Raw genomic sequence first — 22,609 nt, forward strand, 5'->3', positions numbered from 1 at the left:
AGAAGGTGTGGCACATATACACTGGGTTGGCCAAAAATTTCGTTCGGGTTTGTCCATAAGGTGTTACTGAAAAACCCGAACGAATGTTTTGGCCAACCCAATATAATGGAATATTACTCAGCCATAAAAAAGAATGAAATAATGCCATTTGCAGCAACATGGATGGACCTAGAGATTATCATACTAAGTGAAGTAAGTCAGACAGAGAAAGACAAATATCATATGATATCACTTATCTGTGGAATCTAAAATATGACACAGATGAACTTACTTACGAAACAGACTCAGACATAGAAAACAAACTTATGGTTACCAAAGGGGAAGGGGATGGGGGAGGGATAAATTGGGAGTTTGGGATTAGCAGATGCAAACTATTATATTTAGAATGGATGAACAACAAGGACCTACTGTACAACACAGGGAACTATATTCAGTATCCTGTGATAAACCATAATGGAAAAAAATATGAAAATGAAAATGTATATATATGTATAACAGAATCACTTTGCTGTACACAGGAGACTAACATAATGTTGTAAAACACAATGTTGTAAATCAACTATACTGCAATAAAAACAATAATATGCCTTAATGGATCAAGTCCCTCATTCAGCCTTTGCATACTCATTCAGTGCTTACGAACAGTCGAGTCTGTACTTCAGGGCTGGGGATACATTAGTGAAGAGGAGAAGGTGCCTGTTCTTACGGAGCTGACACACAGAATGATGAACGTCTGGAGGACCATGCTGCAGGGGGAGGGGAACGAGCAGAGGGTCTGCAGCCCAATCGCGGCTGTGGGTGAGGAGCTGCGAATGCTTCCTGAGGCCAGAAGGTGGCTTTCACCAGGCAAAGGAGGTTGGGGTCGGGGTGGAGGGTGGGATTAGCAATGTGTTCTAGAGTGCAGGGACAGCGGGGACACATGTGCAGAGGGGAGAGGGTCCGGGACGTTCGGGGAGTTGGAGAGTGTTCATTATGACTGGTCCTCAGCCTCGGATGGGGAGACCAGCGTCAGGGGCAGCACCTCAGGAGCGTTAAGGGGTCTGGGCTTTCCCCTAAAGGCAATGCAGCAGGGGAAGGATTTTACATAGAAGGTCGACATGATCACTCAGTTACAGAACGTTCTGGAGCAGGGTAGACTCGGGGCAGGAGGCCAAGCCAGCAGCTATCACAGGGGTCCAGTGGGAGGTGATGATGGGAATGGAGAGGACAGGATGGGGCCTAATAGTACCAAGAAAGTAGAATTCACAGGACTTGTTGATGGGTCCAGTTGGGGATGAGGACGGCAGAGGAGTCACGGATGCCAGGTTTCTGACTTGGGCAGCAGAAGAGATGGTGGTCCCTTTACTGAGTAGCAATTACTGCAAGTGTAGCCACAGAAGGTTTGGCAGAAACAATGGTGAGTCCAGATTCTGAGCCTGGGTAAGTTCGGGGCAGGCATTGCTCACGTGGGCAAGGACTCTGGGGAGACCGGGGCTGGGGAGATGTCAGATAAAAGTATTGGCCTAGACTTGGCTTACCAACATGTGTGATTTACACTCATTAAACCAGGCCCAGCTGAGGACATTAAAACATAATTCTAGCTGTTAATGGCCATCAAAGCCATTATGGTAAAAACTAAAACCAGTCAGACAAATGATTAGGTTTTCAAATTGAAGAACAAACAGAAAAATCAATTCACAAATTTGCTAATTATCCTTTATAAATGGAAATGACTGAACCAAACTAAATTTCAGCCACGATATACATAAAATAAACACACTGTAAAATACATAAAACTAGGTCTGTTTTTTTAAACTGACTCATGGATTAATTATGCTCACTCGCATCTTTGTTCTGTCATAAGGAGACGCCCGCATTCCCCAGGAGTCAGGCGACTAAAATAAAGCCTCATGGATTGTGGGAACAACCGTGTCAAAGGGCAGAAAGAAGACACTGGTATCGAGAAGGGTTCTTTAAAAAAATGAAGTATTGTGACTTCCCAGAATTTACAACTGATTTCTAATAATCAGTAAGGGTTGACACGGTGTTATAAAGGAATGCTGGGAGGTCTGTTTTGAAGAAAAGGCAGGAAGAATCATTCCCACATAACTGACCAAGATGTTGATAAAGTTCTTAGAAGCATCTTGTTTCACGTGAGCTAAACATTTTCTGTCTGGTGCCCTGCGTGTCTCTGTGCTGTGCACCAACCCAGACGCAGTAACCAGAGGATGAGTGAGGGCACACAGCAGTGAGGTCTGATTGTCCCCTCTGATAGCAAACAGAATGACATCACCTGCACCTTGGTGGGACAAGAAGGGGTGCTTCTGTACTCTGAAATTCCTGGGGAAAACCAGAGTTCCCACTCCTTGGTCAGGACACTCAGTCCAGTCCGTCCTTCTTGACAGGTTTTAATAGTGAAAATTCACATCGCTGTTTTGAGATCTTTCAAAGCATAGCAAACATTTTATGGAAAAAAAAAAAAAAAAAAGTCCCACTCAAAAGTCCAGAATTCTTTCCACGTGTTGGTCACTGTCTGAACTGCTGAACTGTTCACGGTCTGAAGCATCAGGCAAGTTGCTAAGTCTTAAAATTTTTAATTTGCAACATCAAGTGTTTCTATTTCCATGAATTTTGGACCTTGTGTCCATAAATCTGACGTTTAAGTTTATTTTCCCTCTGGGATACCACGCATTTGCCAGGTATTTGCTGAGAAGCCGGACCCTGCTCAGTGGAGCCCTGGGCTGGGGAAGATCGAAATGTAATGAAAAACATTCTTTGTCCTTGAAGAGCTTACATTTGGTCTGGGAAATAAAGTTATTCACAAGTGAAACAGCTGAATAATAAAACGAGGAAGCTGATTAACTGCCACAATAAGTAGGGCTGACAATATTACAGCAGTTTAGAGAAAGAACAAGTCATGGTTATTTTACGGAGACGAAGAGATGGAGCCATTACTTTGATATTTTCCAATTGTTAGACATTTTAGGAATTATGAGAAAGAGGTGTTCCCTCCACCCAAATGGGAGAAGTCCGCAAAATATCCTGTAAAAGTCCATTACAGACACTAAAGAGATTCTTAGCAGCACAGATAGTGTAGATCACCCCCGAGGCTACTGGAAAGGAATATCTGAATGTCCAGAACCTGTTCTGCACATAATGGGAAATGATGGGTTTGTCCATGGCTGCAAATGGAACTGTGGCCTCCACCCCACGTCCTAATGTCTAAAAAGGTTATTTTAATTTATAACTGCCTTGTTACATTATCTAAGGAATCTACCATTAAATGCACTCTTTCTTAATGTAGAACTCTGGTCCTGCTTTTAAATTCTATTTGATAGATTATCCTGAAATTCTCTAACCTAATATTCTCAAGGCTGATGTGGGCACCCTTCGAAATTAGATTCTTTATAAAAAAATAATACACTGCTCCCATCACGATTGCATTAGGGAAGCTCTGATGAGGAAGAGAACATGGTTTATCTTCACAGACCTACGTGCACAACTAGGTCAGGACCGGTTTTCAACCCCGAGTCCACCTTTTTCTCAATTGCTTTGGCTTACAAGTAAATTCTGGAAAATCCCTCCTGAGGGTTTGCAGCAGAGCCCAGGAGAAAGGGCACATGCACAGTGCTTTGAACCCAGTGGGACTGAAGGCACCCTTGTCCCAAGGACCAGTTTGCAAAAACCACCCCGCTTGACCCCCGCCCCCCTTGGCTGGAACACACGTCTACTGAGTGGAATTCCTAAACCTTCCCCTTGACAATACATTTTCTTTTCAATTTTTAATGAATATGTAAAGTTGCTCATCCAATCCAAGAAACTTTTAGAAGTGGGTAAAATGCCCATAGTCTGGCCAGGCCCAAATAGTTATCGTTCCCCGTATGCAAATATATACCAAACAGCTTATATTTAGTCCTAATCTTATTTAGTAGATGGTATATTTCCCCTGTTCCTATACAGCCTACCTGCTACTTTTTGATGGTTGTATAATGGCTCATCCTGTCAATGTACCATACTTTACCAAATTGCTCTCCTATAAACACGCAGGATTATTTCCAGCCTTTAAAATCATTATTATAGATAATAGCATTATGAATGTCTTTGTTTATATAGCTTCTGGCTTCTCTTTAACAGGGGTTTCTGTGCTAAAGTGCAGGAATGTCTTTATGACTCTTACTATATATTTTCATACTGTTTTGAGAATGAATTTTCTCTTATGCCCCCCATATTCACACAGCATGACAGAAGTTAAAAAAAATCTGCACTGAATCATAACTTACTAATTACACTGCTTTCCTCACTTCCTCTATAATGCCCCAATGACAAAGTTGCCTTTGTGTTTTGAAATCCCTGTATCTTCAGAGAACCTGCTGGTCAAAGGGAAAAGCCCTGGCAACCACTTCCTAATCGTCCTGGTTCTCTGACTGTGATCATCGGGTAGCTCTGCCCCATCCATTCAGGTTATTTGCTGAAAACTCAGCTTATCTACTTGAGTGCAAGTGAATATTAAAGTGACTGAGTCCCACAGAGCCGTGAAATGATAACACATTGCCTTAAATTTGAAGGGTACCCTTGGCAGAGCTAGTAAATCACTCACTAAACCGGCTCCATCCGTTATTTGAGGACACATAAGGCGATTTCCATCCCCGTGAATTAATTTCTTGGCTGCTGTCATGGACTTCAGTGCCCATGATGAATGTTTTTACAATGAATACCAAATTAACCCAAACTGATTAGAGGCTTTTATAAGTTATTAATGGGGTGTCACTTCAGTCTGGTTCTCCCCATGTCTATGACATTTCATTAAATAATCTTCTCTTGCTGGAAAGATCAATCTTTCTCCCCTGGTCGGACTTGTCAACGTGGATGAAACGCTCCCTGCCCCCTTGTTTTCAGAACTGGGTGAGCAGTCATGCCCTTGGGGGCTGTGACCTGGGAGAGGTAGCTCATCCATTCCTGCTCAGTTCCCTGTGGCTGCCGGTAAGGACTGGAGAACAGTGACCAGCTGGAGGTCCCGAGGCTGGGGACTCTGGTTTACAGGAGGGAGAAGGAGACAGGAGGTCCCACAGGCTTGTTTAGATTCCCGCCTGCTACCCCGCTTTATTGAGATGTAACTGACATGTATCACTGTGTAAGTTTAAGGTGTACAGCACACTGACTGATACACTTCTCTACTACAAAACGATTACCTCCTTCCACTCACTTAATTAGCATTTCATAAGTCAGACAGAAAGACAAATACTGTATGATCTCATTTATATGTGGAATCTAAAAAATCCGAACTCATGACAACCAATGGTGGTCACCAGGGGGCAGAGGGTGGGGTGGGGGGACGGGTGGGGAGATGATGGTCCAAGGAAACTAGCTTCCAGTTAGAGGATAAACATGTTCTGGGCATTGACTGCCCAGACTTCTTATTTTTTTATTTTATTTTATCTTATTTTGTAGGATATATTTTATTTATTTATTTTTTAACATCTTTATTGGAGTATAATTGCTTTACAATGTTGTATTAGTTTCTACTGTATAACAAAGTGAATCAGCTATATGTATACATATACCCCGATATCCCCTCCCTCTTGCGTCTCCCTCCCTCCCACCCTCCCTATCCCACCCCTCTAGGTGGTCACAAAGCACCGAGCTGATCTCCCTGTGTTATGCGGCTGCTTCCCACTAGCTATCTATTTAGAGTGAAGTTAAGTCAGAAAGAGAAAAACAAATACCGTATGCTAACACATATATATGGAATTTTTAAAAAAATGGTTCTGAAGAACCTAGGGGCAGAACAGGAATAGAGATGCAGACGTAGAGAATGGACTTGAGGACACGGGGAGGGGGCAGGGTAAGCTGGGACGAAGAGAGAGAGTGGCATGGACTTATATATATATACTGCCCAGGCTTCTTATAAGGAACGTATTCTCTCTGTTCCTCCAGGGATAATCCTGCGGTGGCATCAGCGCAGGGGAATTGTCACCTGATAACGGTCTTTTCTAAAGAGACACATGTTTGAAAACCTATGTGGAGCCAAAGGCTTAGAGGCATAGGAGTTGATGGTGTATCTGGCGAATGGCTTCCCTCCCCGCCAGGAGTCGGAGAAGAGTCGGGGAAGAGACAGCCCGTGGCCCCCCACCCAGACCCTCTGTTATAGCTGGCATCGCCCCGCTCTATCAAATGCAGCCCCACTCAACTTCCTACACATACCAGACTCTCATCTGATGAAATTCATATTTTGTTCTCATTCTCTACATTTTGGTTAAGCCACGTAATAACACTAACAGCAAGAACAACAATAAATGCCATCCCTCAGTGAGCACTTTCTTCATACCAGATTCCACGCCATGTACTTTAAACAGATTAACTTACTCCATATGGTGACCCCTACAAGATATGCATTGTTAGCTCCACTTTACAGATGAGGAAACTGAGGTTTTGAGAAGTTAAGTATCTTAATCCAGACCATGCCTTTAGCACGTGCCAGCAGCAAGATCTGAATATGACCCTTCGACTCCAATGTTTTTGTTATTAATGGTCCTTGAAAACCAAAACAAACTAAACAAAACTTCCTTCTCCTTTTAAGGCTTAAGATGGGGACCTTCAGATTCTGAGATGGATGAGGTGGTGGTGAGGCTAGACCAGGGCTTCCAGGTTCAAATCTGGGTTGGTTGCTGGACTCCCGGTGTAGTGGAAGGCGTCCTGGGTACACCTGCCCATCCTTTGAGCTCAGTGTTGCAGGGTGAGCGCCACCCACTGGGCCCTTCTATCTGCACTTGGCTGTCACCCGGAGAGCTGAGGTCTTCCCCATGGCTGCCAAGCTCTCTGCAGGCACCTACACCTGAGAGGGGCAGGAGGCAAATGCACTCCAATCCTTGCGTCTATTCTCTCTGCCATTTATTCCATTTGACAAAGTGTTTTCAAGAACAATCTCTTCATCTAGTATCTTATGCTGAATTATTGACATTTTGGTAGCATGAATTTTTACAATGGTAATGAGCTATTTTTAAAAATTCGTTTTCAAATTAAAAAAATAAAATCACATAATGAATTTAGGTTAAAAATACTAGACAGAATAAACATATACCTGTCACAAGCCTTCATGCATCAAAATGCATAGCAACTGAATATAAAGCAAAAATACGTAGAAAAGCAATTAAAATTTAATTAAAACACAAATATATTGGTAACCTTTAGTCTGCCTATTAGACAGCTAATAGACAGGAATTAGACAGCTGTGTTAGATCAAAAATGAGGACATACAAAAAAGAACTGAATAATACAATTTTATAGTTTTTAAATGGAAAAATACATCATGTATATATATACGTAGAATGTTTGTAAGAATTAATTACATACTTGGCTAAAGAAACTGTATAGGGCATGCTCTATGATTAAAATAAAGCTAGGAATAAGTAGTTTTTTAAATAGATTGAAATTATAATTAATAAAATACCTTGGATCAAAAAAGAAATCAAATCTGAAATTACAAATGGTCTGGAAGGGAGTGAAAATGAAAATACTTCATCAAAAATTTAAGGATCATAATAAAGGTTGTATTTAGAGGGAAAAAAATAAAAATAAAAATTTGTTTTCTTTAAAGTGGGACCTCGAATGCTATGAAGTGACCCAGTGGGAGTGCAAAAACCTTCCGCCTGGATTTTCCTGAACCCTCCACTGACCCATAGAAGCGTATCGTGATGCCATCTGGGAGGAAGAAGCATGAGCCAGGGCCAGTGAACAGGGGAAGTAAGACCCTCGCTTTTCTTTTTTTTTTTCTGCTGGTGACATGTTAGAAAGAAAAATAACCTACTTTGATAAAATGGTGTTGTTAAGTAGGCGGGAAAACAGCACTGAGACACAAGGACTCCTAAGAAGTTGACTTTTAAAGCTTAGTTTCCTTAGAGCGGACTCAGTCCTTCAGAGTCACAGCTGTTACATCCCAGGCCTAAGAAGTATAATCATCACTAAGGTACAGCCTGGCCCAAGACTCTGCAAAGGTGTCCCTACCAGGTAACTCGGAGAACACAGGTGTAAAGGTTTCCATGAGGAAAGGCTGCTGGAACTCGGGGAGGAAAGCCCGATGGTCATGTGGGGCTGGAGAGAATCAACAGGACAGCAGGTGACCTAGTTCACTCCCAGGAGGAGGCCCGGACTTCAGTGTCTTGGCTGAGCAGGGAGAGACCTGGGAGGGCTTTGTTCCAGCAGAATCATTTTATCCAGACTGGAGGGTCCAAGAGGCTTGGGCAGCTACCGATCTCCTGCAGCTCCCGCTGTGGACAGGACACTAAGTCTGGGCGGAGTGGACAGAGACGGGGCGGGGAACATTTCTGAGGGTGACCGCGCAACACGAAGCAATCGCGGTTGCCAAGAGCTGTTGACCGTGGCGACAGAGGCACCTTCCATCAGAAGCGGAAGTCGGTGAGGAAAGAACCATGCCTCTCTTCTGCAGCTCCAGGAGCCGGCAGAGGGTCCAGGACACGGGGGGTGCTCAGTAAACACATGAGCGTCCAAACCGCGCACACACAAAAGGACTGGCCTGCCAGGTCCTTCACGTTTAGCTGGCTGACAGGCCGCATCTGTCATCCCCCGAGAGCTCTGGGGCTATGGGCAAATGCTTTAGAGTCCAGTCCCCCTGCCCTGAGACCTTGTCAGGAGAGCTGATATCTGAACTGTTCATGAAAAAAAGCAACTTTGTTAAACAAAGATGCCTTGACTCTCCTGGATAAATTATTCTATCCATGACTTTGCCTGGAAAAGTATCCTAGGGTCTAACAAGCCATGTCATCGTGAAGTCAAGGTGAATCCCAACTTTGGTAAACATGCTTCACTTTGTTCTCTGGTCTCCAGGGAGACACAGAGCAGCAGCTCACTGTCATCCGTACCCCAGCCTCCCGCCCTGGGCGATGATGGGTAAGTCGGCTTCCTCTTCTGAGTGGGGATGCAGAGCCCTGAGCACTCCTCAGTTTTCTTCCATTGGGCTGCCCCATCCCCATCCCCATCCCCATCCGCTCCCCAAGGACTGTGCCAGCCCCGCCCGCCACCAGGTTCCCTCACCAGCCCCTCTGCTTGCTCTTCACTTTGCAATTCTGAAGACTTCCCGACTGGCTTATTGTTCATTTGTCCCCATCCTGGGAGCAGGCCAAGCAAAGAGAGACCCAGTCTCTTTGTCTCTGATCCACCAAGTGGACCTGCACAGACTCCAGCCTCAAATTCTTAATGTTGTCTAATGCTGTGCAGTCGCGATTGCAGAAGTTCCCACGTCACTTGGTTCTAAAAGAAAACATTGCCGTGCGACAAATTCACCAAGTTCCCTGTGCTCGTGTGTAAGCTAGCAAGGTGCCCTGAAGAGGCCTGAACTCAAACGCCGTCAGCCGTTAAGCACAAAGAAGGCCACTGCAGCTGCCCTCAGTGTCTGTGTGTTTTTACTAAATGTCTCTAGCAGAGATGACATGCAAGGAAATGAAAGGATAATTTGATCATATTTGTCAGCAGAGACAAAACCTCACATAAATAGACAAACACGCACAGGGGGGCAGGGCTTCACGAAAAGATCAAAGAACTCAGAGACGTTCTCAATTTAGGCAGAGACTCATCTGCAGAGGATACCTGGAGAATGATACAATATGGAGAGAAATTTCGATACAGTTTATGTTTAGTGTAAATCACTACGTACACTGACCGCATAAAGAACGGGAGAAGGGGAAGCAAGGGGGAGGAACGTGTTCAAAGTTTTACATTTATTTTCTCACTTAATCCCATTTAATCTATCCAAATCCATTTTCCTATCTCTAGGCTTTCAGTAGATGATGTCAAATTCTGCAAACAACCTGGTTATCCGTCTTGAACAACCAAGACCACAGACCAGCACCATTTCAGAAGCGACTTTCCGGCAGAATGGAGGCCTCCCCAAGGTCAAGGTTTTTCCTTCCCTCTAACAGTGCAGGGACCAGTCAGGCAGTGTTCATGACCTACGACGTGATCGAAGGTCTAACAAAATCTACCCTAAAAGGTAAGAGCCACTAATTGGAGGCCACGTCAAAGCACTGGAGAAAATGCCTGTAAGCCCCTCCTGGTGCCTGGTGTCATCTTCCTGTGGTTTATGGGGTTCCTGACCCAAAGGCATCATTGAGACCCCTCCTCACGAGGAGGTGGCGATGCTGGGAAAGTTCTCTGGTGAACTTTAACCGCAGCTGTGTTCTCTGCTCCCGAAGGAGAATTACTCATCAAAATTAGAGTCGATTTCCTTTGGAGAGCAATATTTACTTTTTAAAATAAAATGGCAATGAGATTCGTTAGTGTTTACAAGGCCTGCTTGTGGGTTTTGAATTTTCTTTGGCAAGAGTGCCCACTGGGAGTACCTGCCAACCGGGTGCTGGTCCCAGGGGTCAGGCCTCCCCAGGTGAGGACGGCCAAGAGGGCATTTGATCCCCTAAAACATTTACTAGCTGGCCCCTTACGGGAAAAGTTTGCTGACCCCTGCTCCAAGCTATAGGCTATTTTCTCAGTGATGAGCTGTACTGCCTACTAGACTCAGTACAAGAACAGTATAATAAAAACTGCAAAGTTAGAAAAGTTTAAAAACTCAAAAATTCCATGAGCACTTGAGTACTTCCAGTACTAAGCTCAAATATCAGCAATTACTACTTAACCGAACCTTTACCTCCTTGAAGCAGAAAGGAAGCTGAATTTCCCTCCCCGTTAGTAATATCCTAAACCTACACGCAGATTCCGGCTATGTGCCTCCATCCAATTACTTTACGTTTAAGTGGTTGAGGACCACAAGAACGTATCAGCTGATTATTAACCCGTCCATTCACGCACTCACTTTTGACCTCAACAAATATTTCCTCAGCGCCAGGGGTTGAGCTAGGCACTCAGAACACACAGATGAAAAGTGCTCGAGGCTTAGACCAGAGGCCACCTCACCGCGGAGAGATGTGTGGGCAGGAAGCTGCGTGTGGTAGGAGATTGCACGGTGGCACGTGGGCGCCCGGAGGTGCCACCCGGCCGTGTGGGCAGGGGAGCTTCCTCAGAGAACGTGACGCCTAGCAGGGGAGGGACTGGCCAATGAGTAAGCTGCCCAGAGAATGATCAGCCCACCTGATCACCTGTCCTCCCCGCCCACGTCCCTGAAGACCCTCGGATCCCCATCCCTGACGATGGGTGTCCCATCGTGTCAAAGCAGTCCATTTACACCGAGGACGACTACGACGAGAGGTCTGACTCAGCATTCTAGACAGACTCCTGAAGCGTGTGTGCGTGTGCATGCACGCAATACACACCACCTCCTTTTGCAGCTGTGGGTTGATTTTTTCCTTAAGTTGCAAGCCCTTTCCAGAAGGCAGGCCTAGGGGGTACGACCTTGTTATCGCATCCAGTCTCTCCCACGGGCCCACGTGAGTCTGCAGGTTTAGTGAGAATCACTGGGCAGGTAGAAAGACATCCCGACAATGCGCAAGTCTTGATGTTCTTTTCCGGATGACTATAAAAAGTCTGGACAATGACCACTCAGTAAGGTGCCCATTCCCCGTGCCCTCCCCCGAGTGGTGCCGTGGGGCCCCAAAGGACCAAGGAGAAAGGGGAGAGCCCTCTACGGAGGTGCAGTGTCATGTTTACGGAATGACTTGATGGATGTGGGAAAGATTTGCTTCCCAGAAACGTTTTCCATCGCTGATTTTCAGAGGGACTTAACTATCAGAGATCAGTCACATGAGTCTCAAACACTTAGGTCTTCTACAGTCTCCTGTGGAACTGCAGTTTTTCCTTGGGTAAGAGTTAGTGCCTTTGAGCAATGATGACTTTTCTCTCCTGGTTCTGACTGCGTTGATGGACTGCTGTCATCCTGCCGAGTCAGCTTGCAGCACCCTCCTGACCTGCTGTCACTGGTTTAGATCCTTAAATGTGCCTTTCGAAACCTCTGCTCACTAAGTGTGCAGCGCCAGGAACACTCGGGTAACAGCTAAAGTAGCCTTGTGGCCGATACCCTCCTGTTTCTTCAAATCAGTTTGAGGCAATGGAATTAATATGAAACCAAGAAAAAATAATTGTACTATTGGGGAAAGTAGGACTGTTTTAATTCCTAAGACAGTAGGCAGCCTATCCAATAGAATCTTGCCCCAAGGTTTTAAAAAATGATCATTTTCTGCGCTTTTTCTGGGAAAAGAAAGCTTTTAAAATGCAGCTTTGTTAATCAGCTTAAAGATGTAGAAGAAAATGGTGACATGATCAGCCACCATGTCACCTCATCTTCAAACTGCAGACACTTTCTGCAACCTCCTGAACGGAACTGACAACTATCATCCGGTTTTAGACAAATGTAACGCTGGAGTTGGGACAAACCTGCAAGGTCACCTCATCCAGATTTTTCACTCAGTAGCTGGGCCAGCTGACAACAGCCTGGCAGCTAGTTTGTGAACACCCAGGGTTAGAACCTTTGTCTTCTAACCGGTTGTTCAGACCCCTTTTCACTACACCATCCTGGCCATTCAGTTTCTTGAAACATCTTGAGTTTTGCCAGTTTGAGTGGGAATCCATGAAGATATTCGGTGTAACGCAGAGAGGGCCACACTAGCTGTGGAGGGTTCTGCAGATGTTACCTGCAGGGAGTCCGGCTCTACCATGGCCAGCACATCTACTTTTCTCATAAAACCTGCCAAAGGAAAGAGCCAGAGCTCCAAGAGCAAAGCATAAGAACCTTCCATGACTCCATGATTCTCATCGTTCCCATCTGCGGTCCTCTGACGAGGTGCATCTCAGATTCACAGTAGGTCTATAGTCCATACACACACCGCTCCCATCAGGGACTGCTTTAAGGATAAAGGGTACCAGAACCAAGGCGTATGGTCTCCCAATTTCAAGACGGTTCTCAAGCAAAAGAAATGACCATTTACATATGCAGATGTTCTGGGGGACTTTTTCAAAACTTAAATTCACACAAACACATATTCTGAGTATAGTGAGATATATTCAGTCTATAAAACGGAAACTTCAACACAGAAACTTGGTCACTGAAAGCGACGTGCTTACCAGCTGTTGACCCTTGGGGCCCCATCCTGCATACTGAAGTTTTGCGTTGCTGACTTCTGGTGGATCTAGACTTTGAGGATCCCTGAAAGAAAAAAAACAAGCAAAGAAAAATGGTGGGAAACAAGCATTTAAGATGCTGTAATATTATCCTCCAGCTGAAACTTACTCCTTTTTCTTCCACTGAATCAATTTCAGGAGCTTTTGTTATTAAATAAAATGTCTCATTCAGCCTCCATTAGATTTCTTCAGAGAGAGATATATATATATATATATAATTACATGTTTATATATATAACTATATATTTATATATATTTATATATGTATATAAAATTTACATGAACCTGCAATAGGTCCATCACCGCTTAACTTCAATAGTAAATATTCATCAAGAGAGAACATGCAGCGAGGTCTGTAGATCAGCGTTTAAAATATCCATAATAGTCAAAATTAAAAATGGAAGTGCATAGCTATGCAGTAATAAGTCCCCACAACTTATATTTCCATCTCTGGCTTTCCTGGCAGATACGTTTTTTCCCAAGCATGATGCCTGGTCATTCCGACCTTCTAAAACCGGTGGTCTCAGGACAGAGCCCACCCTTTGGTTTGTGTTGATAAGAAGGGAGGGAGGGAAGAAGGGAGGGAGGGAAGGAGGGAGGGAGGGACAGAGAGACACTGAGGTGAGAAGGAGTGAGAGGTAGCATGGGAGAAGGATTTTTTTCTTTCAAACATCACTTACATTTTTCATTCTTAATTTACTGATATGCAAAACACCATGCTAAAAAAAATCCTGTCTATGTACTTACATAAAGGTCATAATGAATAAAAGTCATAATGAAAAAGAAAAAAACTGACACTTTCATAAACATTAACTATTTCAGCATATTTTGTGGCTGCCACGTGCACACACGTAGGAAAGACTGACGTTCATGTTCCTTCTGGGCGCTGCCGCTCCCTGTGTTCTGCCGAATAGGCCAGACTCTGTCGGGGGGGCACCCTACCTATCACGCAGCTATAATGTTTCTGGTGCGGAAGACACAGCTATGAATGTGCTCATTCATCTACAGAGAGACTAGGGTTGAGTGGTCTTTGGTGAATTTTAAAGACGGTGAATTTTAGGAGTTGCTTGAACCAAGATGAAGCAAGAAGGGAAGGGAGGTGAAATGGGTAAGGACGTGCTGATTCAGAGCTTGAATCAGTAGAAAATTCTAAAGTAAAATGTTTAATAATATTATCAGGGCAAAGCAGAATACACTTCAGAGTAAAAAGTGTCAGGGAAGATAAGATAGTCTGCAAAGCCCCAGGGTAGTTTTAGATGGTGTGGAGATGGGTCTGGAGAAACCAGGGAAGCCTGAAGGCGGGTGATAAGGTACAGAGTAAGGGGTGACCATGACAAGAGGAGTTGGCTGGGAAGGCTGGGACCCAGGCAGTTAGAAGAGGAAGGGTGTCTAACATTCCAGGTTCCAAATGATTTTAACAAATCCTACCATTTGTATGTTTTTAATATTTCAAAGTATTTTCGTAAACATAGGTGATTTCCTCCCCAACCTTGTGAAGGGAAAGGCTTTCTAAGGATGACTCAAAATCCAGAAGTGATAAAATAAAAGAGGGGTAAATTTACATAAAAATTAAAATTTTTTTGCATGACAAAAAACCCACAAACAATAGAAAACTGGAAGAAAATATTAATAACAAATACCATGGAAAAATGGCTAATATCCCTATTATACAAATAACTCTAAAATATGAAGGTTATAAAAGACAAAAACAAAAAAATAAGAAAAACACATGAACAGATAATTCACAAATATAGAAAAATGGTCCTCCAATGTATTAAAAAGTACTCAAACACATGCAAAATTAGAGAAACACAAATTGAAACTACACTGATATAATTTCTCACCTATACATCCACACACATACATACAGATAGAGCCAAAATCCAGATATGTGAATCCACAGGTTAGTACACATACATACATGTCCTTGCTCTGTTCATAGAGAAGACTAGATCCATTAACCACCAGTAACAACGAGCCCACCCAGTGGGCTCATATGTTGCTCTCTCAGCACCATCTTCCAATTAAAAAAAAAAAAAAATAGTGCTCCTGGGAGAAGAAATTTATCCAGGCTAGAACAAGAAAAATGCAAGATGAGTCTGGAACATCTTATGGGCCAGAAAGTAAGGAAATACTCAAAAAAGGTAGAGCTTGTTAACAGAAGGCAGAAGCTAACTTACAGGGGGGATCTCTCATGGCCAAAATTGGAATAATCTGAGCAAAAAAAAAAATTAATGATAATACTGGATTAACCCATAGAATAAAATAAATATCCATGAATCCTTACTAATATAAATAAATAATCCAATATATAACTAAGTGGGGGAGGAGAGCCAGCTCTTCCTCACAAGAGAATTCCAATCAATCAATGTAGAAGGGGAGAAGGAAGGGGCATCACGCTTGGACGAACACCACAGGGATGAACCCTGCAGACAAGATCCACCGAGAGATGCTAAAATCAGGGGGTGAAAGTCTGAAGAGAAACAAGATTTGCACAGTCGCAGGATACTTATCAACCACAAAGGGGAAGAAGATGGGGACTTTGCAGGGAGAAGCCTGGCAGACAGCAACTCAACCCAGAGATCCGGGTCAACACCCCCAGAAGTGAAACACATCAACATCACGAACCTTTAGCAAGGTGCACTGAGAGACAACATCCTGTATATGGTATCGTCGCCGGCAAACCCCGTCAACGACTCCCGGAGAATGAAAACAGAATCTGGGTAATAAGTCTAACCTTTTCTTCCTTTGTGCTTGGTCTTCACTTGCTCACAGGGGGTCGCGTCAGAGGCCTCACCTGCTCAGACCAGAGTTTCTGACGCAGAAAGGCTGCGCCCGACACCGCGATTCAAGATGGCGGCAGCGGGCCGTGTGCAGAACCGCCGCGCCCGGCACTTTGCGATCCGGAGCGTGAGCGGCGCGGCTGCCCCGCCCCCGAGAGCCCCGCCCCCGAGAACCCCGCCCCCTCCGCCGACCAGACCCTATAAAGCAGCCCCGCCCGGGCGTGGCGGGAGAGCGCGCGCTCTAGAGCCCAAGCGATTCTTTGCTCATAGAACAGAGCTTCCCTCTGCCTCTGAACTGAGCTCCGTCCCCTTCTACTGGCTTCAGCGACACCGGGCAGGAAACCCCTGTTGGGGACCAACTTGGGTGGGTCGATAACAGTATTTTTGCCAAAAATGCATCGCCTTACTCCAATCATGAGAAAACTTCAGACAGACCCAAATGGAGGCGCTCAGCAAAACAGCTGACCAGTGATCTTCAAAAGTGATCTTTCTTTCCACGAAAGACAAGGGGAGACTGAGGAAACGTCATAGCCTGGAGGGGACTGAGGGGAAATAACATCTACAGGAATGCGGGATCCTGAGACAGAAAAAGGACACTGGTAGAAAAACTGGTCAAATGCAAATAAGGTCTGTAATTGAGTGAATAATATTATACCAATGTTAATTTTCTGTTCTTGATAATTATACTGTGGTTATAAAATACACTGACAGTAGGAGAAGTGGGTTGAGGAATAGAATTCTTTGTACTATTTTTGCAACTTTTCTTCACCCCAAATTCTTCAAAATAGAAAGCTAAAAAATTCCAAAGAATTTTAATAGCTTATGTCTCATTGGTCATAAACATTATTATAGGAAATAAAGAACAGTTAGAGAATTCCCCTCCCAACATACTGTAATCTCGATATTGAATTGAAAAAAAAATTACTTCCATATCTAGACAGCATCAGCACTCAATACACGCATTTGAATAAGCAAATAAGTAAGGATGGAGGGGTTATGGGGGTGGCCCTGAGTAAAAGACCTTTTGCAGGTTTGAAGGTCTAATGAATTCACCTGGCCTGGGTTGATTTAGAATTTTCCAAGCACAGAGGACAGGGTAAGAGATCAGAAAGAAACAGCCTTACTTAGTATTGAAATTCAGTTTGTTAGATTATGGTTTCTAGCAGGTGTCTAGGATATTCAGGAACAGCAGACTAACTTCTCTTTAATCTAACGAGTGTCAATTTCCATAAGTGCTACCTGGAAACGGTACCTCCAGTGGATCAAGTGTCTCAGAAGGTTGGGTGAGAGCCCAACCATGCACACCTTCCAGCTTTACGACCTCTGCTCCCCTGCACACAGGAGACCTTTACACCCTCTCTCGAGACAACGCACATTTCCCTCTGCTCATCACCGACACATCAGACGAGTGTCCCCAGTGTGGAGGCAGCACAGTAACACGAAGAACCACGGGCTGGTGATCAGAAGTCTAGCGGCCGAGTGCCAGCTTCCCGAGGCACAGAGCATGCGCCGGGGCTCATCACACATGACCACAGATCACATGACTCAATAGTATACTGTATTACATTATAGATGCTGAAACCAGGTAGCACAGCACTTACCTAGTAGATATTTGAAAAATGCCCATTTGTTTACTTATGAGTAAACTGGTAAATATTCAAGTCAACCATGCACCACTATCTAGGTGTAATTCTAACCAGAGGCACAATCATCTACCATCTATAGGGACAAATTTACTCCATAGAACCCAGCAAGCCAACGCATGTCCTACGTCTCTGTATTAGATGGGAACTTGGGTATAGAAGTCAGCTCTCAACCAGGTCCTCCTCATTTGTTTCTGTGAAATAAGCCTGTATTTTTGCATCTGCCTGCGACTGTGTCGGATTATTTCGCTTTCATGTTAAAAGTGCCTTTCAGCCTCATCTCTTCCAACTCCCCCAATGATCCACTTGATGGTCATTCATCCTCTGCTCAAATCTCCCACTGAATGGCTCCCCTCTCACAAGCCTAGCAAACACCCAACTTGGTTTTATGTTCAATCCACCTCCTTCATAGACCATTGGAAGCAGCAGAGAAAAGCACGGAGCCAGCTGGAGTCTCCAACCCTTCCCGTCATTGTCCTTACAACCAAGTCTTGGGTGGGCATGTTCTTCTCAACAACAACTCCAATCTTTTGCTGCTCTCTTCACATCCCCTTTTATCTACTGCCTCTGAGCAGAGGCCCACCTGTGGGGCAGACAGGAAGGGGCCTCCGGCTCTGATCACCTTCCAGGAAGAACCTGCGGCTCGGCTCCCAGCTGCTCACATCAGGAGTCGGCTTCAGCTTTAAAGCCAGGCTGTGCTCACCTTGGGCAGCCCCCGGCCCACGACTGATCGTGGCCTGGGCACTGGAGCCTGACACTTTTACCCAGTGCAGGGTCCTCGATGGGCAGTCTTTGCTCTGAGCTCCCCACTGGGTTGTCCCAGGTGGCCAGACATGCAGGAGTCTGAGGCCCAGTCTGGCTTCTTTTCCTTTTCCCAGCCTTGCAGCTGCCATGTTTGCCTTGCGGCCTGAAGCTTTTTCCTCCCAATCCTGCTGCTGCCCTTTGGTCTTTCATAGGCCTCACTCTTAATGTAGGTTCAGCCTTTGCTTCCAGGAAGGCTCAGCTGGCACCCCAGCTCCCTGCTACCAGAGGCAGGGGCGTCCCCTCTGCCCACACATGTAGGTACCCGTCCATCCTCACTCCAGTGTCCGAGGATGAGGCATACCCTCGCCTGTCTAAGCCAGCTCCTCCTCTGTACCTCCTTTTCCATTCCAGTCTAGAACCATCAAATCCTTTCCTTCCCACTTACCTTCTTGGTAAACCTTTATTATTTATTTTTATTAGTTATTAGTTATTTTTGAAAATTAACATTTATTTTCCAGGGCAGTTGTAGGTTTACAGGAAAACTGAGCAGAAACTGCAGAGTTCCCATATGTCCCCTCTCTCCTGGCATCAGTTTCCCGAATTATGAACTTCTTGCACTAGTGTGGTACATTTGTGACAAGTGATGCACCAATATCAATACATTATTATTAACTAAATTCTGTAGTTTACATTAGGGTTCACTCTCAGCCTCGTGTGCTCTATGGGTTTTGACAGATGTACAGCGTCATGTGTCCACAATCTCAGAGCCAGAAGAGTTTCACTGCCGTACAAACCCCCTGTGCTCCACCTATGCGTCCTTCCTCCCGCCCCGCAGCCCCTGGAAGTCACTGACTTTTTTTTTTTTACTGTCTCCATAGTTTTGCCTTTTCTAGAATGTCATCGAGTTGGAATCATACAGAGTGTAGCCTCTTCAGATTGGCTTCTTTCACTTAGCAATATACATTTAAGGTTCCCCTGTGTGTTTTTGTAGGTAACTTTTTAAAAAATTTTATTTTATTAAAGTATAGTTGATATACAATGTCATGTTAATTTCTGCCATACAGCAAAGTGATTCAGTTATACATATATATGTTTTCTTTTTCGTATTCTTTTCCATTATGGTTTATCACAGGATACTGAATATGGTTCCCTGTGCTCTACAGGAGGACCTTGTTGTTTATCCATCCTACATATAATAGTTCGCATCTGCTCATCCCGAACTCCCAATCCTCCCTCCCCCACCCCATCCCCTTTGGCAACCACAAGTCTGTTCTCTATGTCTGTGAGTCTGTTTCTGTTTCATAGATATGTTCATTTGTGTCATATTTTAGATTCCATATATGTGATATCATATGGTATTTGTCTTTCTCTTTCTGACTTCACTTAGTATGATAGCCTCTAGGTCCATCCATGTTGCTGCAAATGGCATTATTTCATTCTTTTTATGGCTGAGTAATATACCACTGTATATATGTACCACATCTTCTTTATCCATTCATCTGTCGATGGACATTTAGGTTGCTTCCATGTCTTGGCGATTGTGAATAGCGCTGCTATGAACATAGGGCTGCATGTGTCTTTTTAAATTATAATTTTTGTCCGGATATATACCCAGGAGTGGGATTGCTGGATCCTATGGTAGCTCTATTTTCAGTTTTCTGAGGACCCTCCATACTGTTCTCCACAGTGGCTGCACCAGCACACACTCCCACCCAGTGCAGGAGCTCCCTTTTCTGTGGAGTCACGGTTATGCAGCCCCAGCCTCCCTAGGACTTGCTCCATCTGCACTTTCTACCTTCATCCTCTCCTCCTTCTTACTCCTTTCCACGGGGGCACCTTCCCATCTATGTACAAAAGACGCGTAATGCAGGAACAAACAAAACACACCTTACCTGACGTGGCATCTCCATCCACTTACGATCCACCCCCTTGTCTTCTCTCCTGGACCTCAGTGAGTAGTAGGTCCCATTCGGGGCCATTTTCTGACCTCCCACCCCATCCTCAACCTAGTGGAACATGGCTTCCATCTCACTGTGAGGCTGAAGCTGCTCTTGAGATCTCCCATCACCATCGAGTTGCCAAATTCTCCTTCTGTGGCCTCTTCTTTCTCTGCCTGCTCCTTAAGAGTGAGTGTCCTGGGTTCCACCAGCCGCACCTTCTCCTCCCATTCCACACTCCCCACCCTGGTGAGTCCTTCATGGTCAACCTCAGTTCCTACTCTGAGGATCACCAACACTGCAGCCCAGCGCGGGTCTCCCCCCAAACCTCAGACGGCGTACAGGGTGTCTCCACATAGACATCCCACTAGTCCTCAGCATTGACACGAGTGAAACTAAGCCCCTTCTGCCCCCTTCTCTGGTGCTGACACCACAGTCTCCCCAGTCACGCAAGCTAGGAACCTGCTGCAGGTATCTTAGAGGTCAAGCAGCCAAAGCTGTATGTTGTCGGTCAAATTCTGTCCCCACGAAAGATTTACTGAGTCCTGACACGCAGTACCTGTGAATAAGACCTTATTTGCAAATAGGGTCTTGGCAGCTGTCATCACATTAAAATAAGGTCATTCTTGAAAAGGAGGGGAGGCTAACCCAAATCCAGCAGCTGGAGTCGTCATAAGAAGAAGACAAGACACAGAGGGAGAGGCCACGTGATGATGGAAGCAGAGACGAGAGCGATGCGCCCAAAGCCAGGAGCACCGAGGGCTGAGTGCATCCTCCAGAAGCTGCAGGAGGCGAGAAAGGGCCCCTGTGGGTGTCAGAGGGAGCACGACCTCGCTGACACCCTGATTTCGGACCTCTGGCTCCAGAACTGGGAGAAAATAAATTTCTGTTGTTTTAAGGCACTCGGTTTGTGGTAATTTGTTACTGTAGCCCCAGGAAACTAACAACCTTTCATTTCTCAGGGAAACTGAAGCCCTGAGTGGTAAGTGATTTGCTCAAGGACACAGAGCTGATCAACTTTTGTTTGAAGATTAATCTCCTGTTTTGGTCAAAGGGAAAAAAAATCTCCAACTGACTGAGGAACAAAGTAGAAAGACCCTCAGAGAGGAGACCAAAGTAAACCCGAGGAAGCTTTATCTGCTGACCTCTGGCTGTGCTTTCAGACAGCTCCCTGTGGAGGAAGCTTCTCCATCAGAGGAACAAACAAAAGGGGCCTGGATGCCGACTTCACACGTGGAGGACCACTCGCAGTGCTCTCTGCCTGGAGCCCAAGACCTGGTTCATTGTCATCAAATGATTTTCCATCATGGACTGGATTATTCTGAAGGGTGTGTGTGTGTGTGTGTGTGTGTGTGTGTGTGTGTGTGTGTGTGTGAAAGAGAGAGAGAGAGAGAATAAGAAAGAAAATGCATGAAGCTATGTATTTATTTTGGGGTTGGTTGGTGCCCTCCCCCCCCATTTTTCTGTCTTTCTTTTTATTTACTTATTTATTTTAAAGAATCTATGGTAAGCTCTGTGATGAATCATCTCCAGGGTGAAGATGGATCGGTAAAAAAGAAAATGATTAAGGAAAAATAAAATTATCCGGACTTATTACATCTCAAAATAATCATGCAATCCGTTCTGATTTTGCTTATTTGAGCAATAAACGAAATACGGCATAAATCATGTTGAATTTTGAAAAGTAAATTAATGTAGTGAAGTTTACTCATTTATCTTCCGAGGCTAGTTCAGGGGATCGAAGAGCTTCCCAACAAAAACAGCATTTGGAAAAGAAAAGCAAAAAATTACTTTTTTGGCTCCTAAACTTTCGTGGTGAGAGACGTCAAAAATTAGAATTTTCCTTTTTTTTTTGGCCACACTGTGCAGCATGCGGGATCTTAGTTCCCCGACCAGGGATTGAACCTGTGCCCCCCTGCAGTGGAGCGTGGAGTCTTAACCACTGGACCACCAGGGAAGTCCCCCAAAATAGCATTTTCAATATTAAATGATAAGTGTTTTCTGAGTCTTCCTATGTGCTTTGCATGGTGGGTAATATAAAAATATAAGATACACTCCTAGTCCTGGAATAGTGTCTGACACATTGTAGATATCCATATGTATTGACTGAATAATGAATAAATGGATGGATGGATGAACAAATGGGATCTAGTCTAATCACCATTGTTGATGGTCAGTAATACTGTAAGCTGATACAGCACTTAAAGATTTGCAGTATCATTTTTTTATGTATATCTTAAATTGCACAGTTAAATTCTTGAGGGCAGGAATCCTTGCAGGCAAAAACCCTTCCTGATTGGCCAACATTTGAGTACATATCCTACTATTCATTTTAAGATGTTTCGATATCTATGGTGTATCAGAAGTTCCTTTCCTCGTGAAAGATCTGGATATATAAGTTTTGAGGCAGAGATGCTCTACTCACGGAAAGCGTGACTCAGGGGAG

At 44.5% G+C, this 22,609-nt stretch overlaps 1 protein-coding gene across 1 annotated transcript in view; it reads right to left on the reverse strand.

The window, feature by feature from the left end:
• The window catches only part of DPP6 (dipeptidyl peptidase like 6), a 586,350-nt gene that overhangs the window by 210,031 nt on the left and 353,710 nt on the right, over positions 1 to 22,609 (reverse strand). The window contains exon 7 of the mRNA XM_059932967.1: positions 13,000 to 13,081. Coding sequence (XP_059788950.1) covers positions 13,000 to 13,081 — 82 coding nt within the window. The remainder of the gene's footprint in view (positions 1 to 12,999; positions 13,082 to 22,609) is intronic.

Source organism: Balaenoptera ricei, chromosome 9 (assembly GCF_028023285.1).
Source record: "Balaenoptera ricei isolate mBalRic1 chromosome 9, mBalRic1.hap2, whole genome shotgun sequence".
NCBI classification, from domain to species: domain Eukaryota; kingdom Metazoa; phylum Chordata; class Mammalia; order Artiodactyla; family Balaenopteridae; genus Balaenoptera; species Balaenoptera ricei.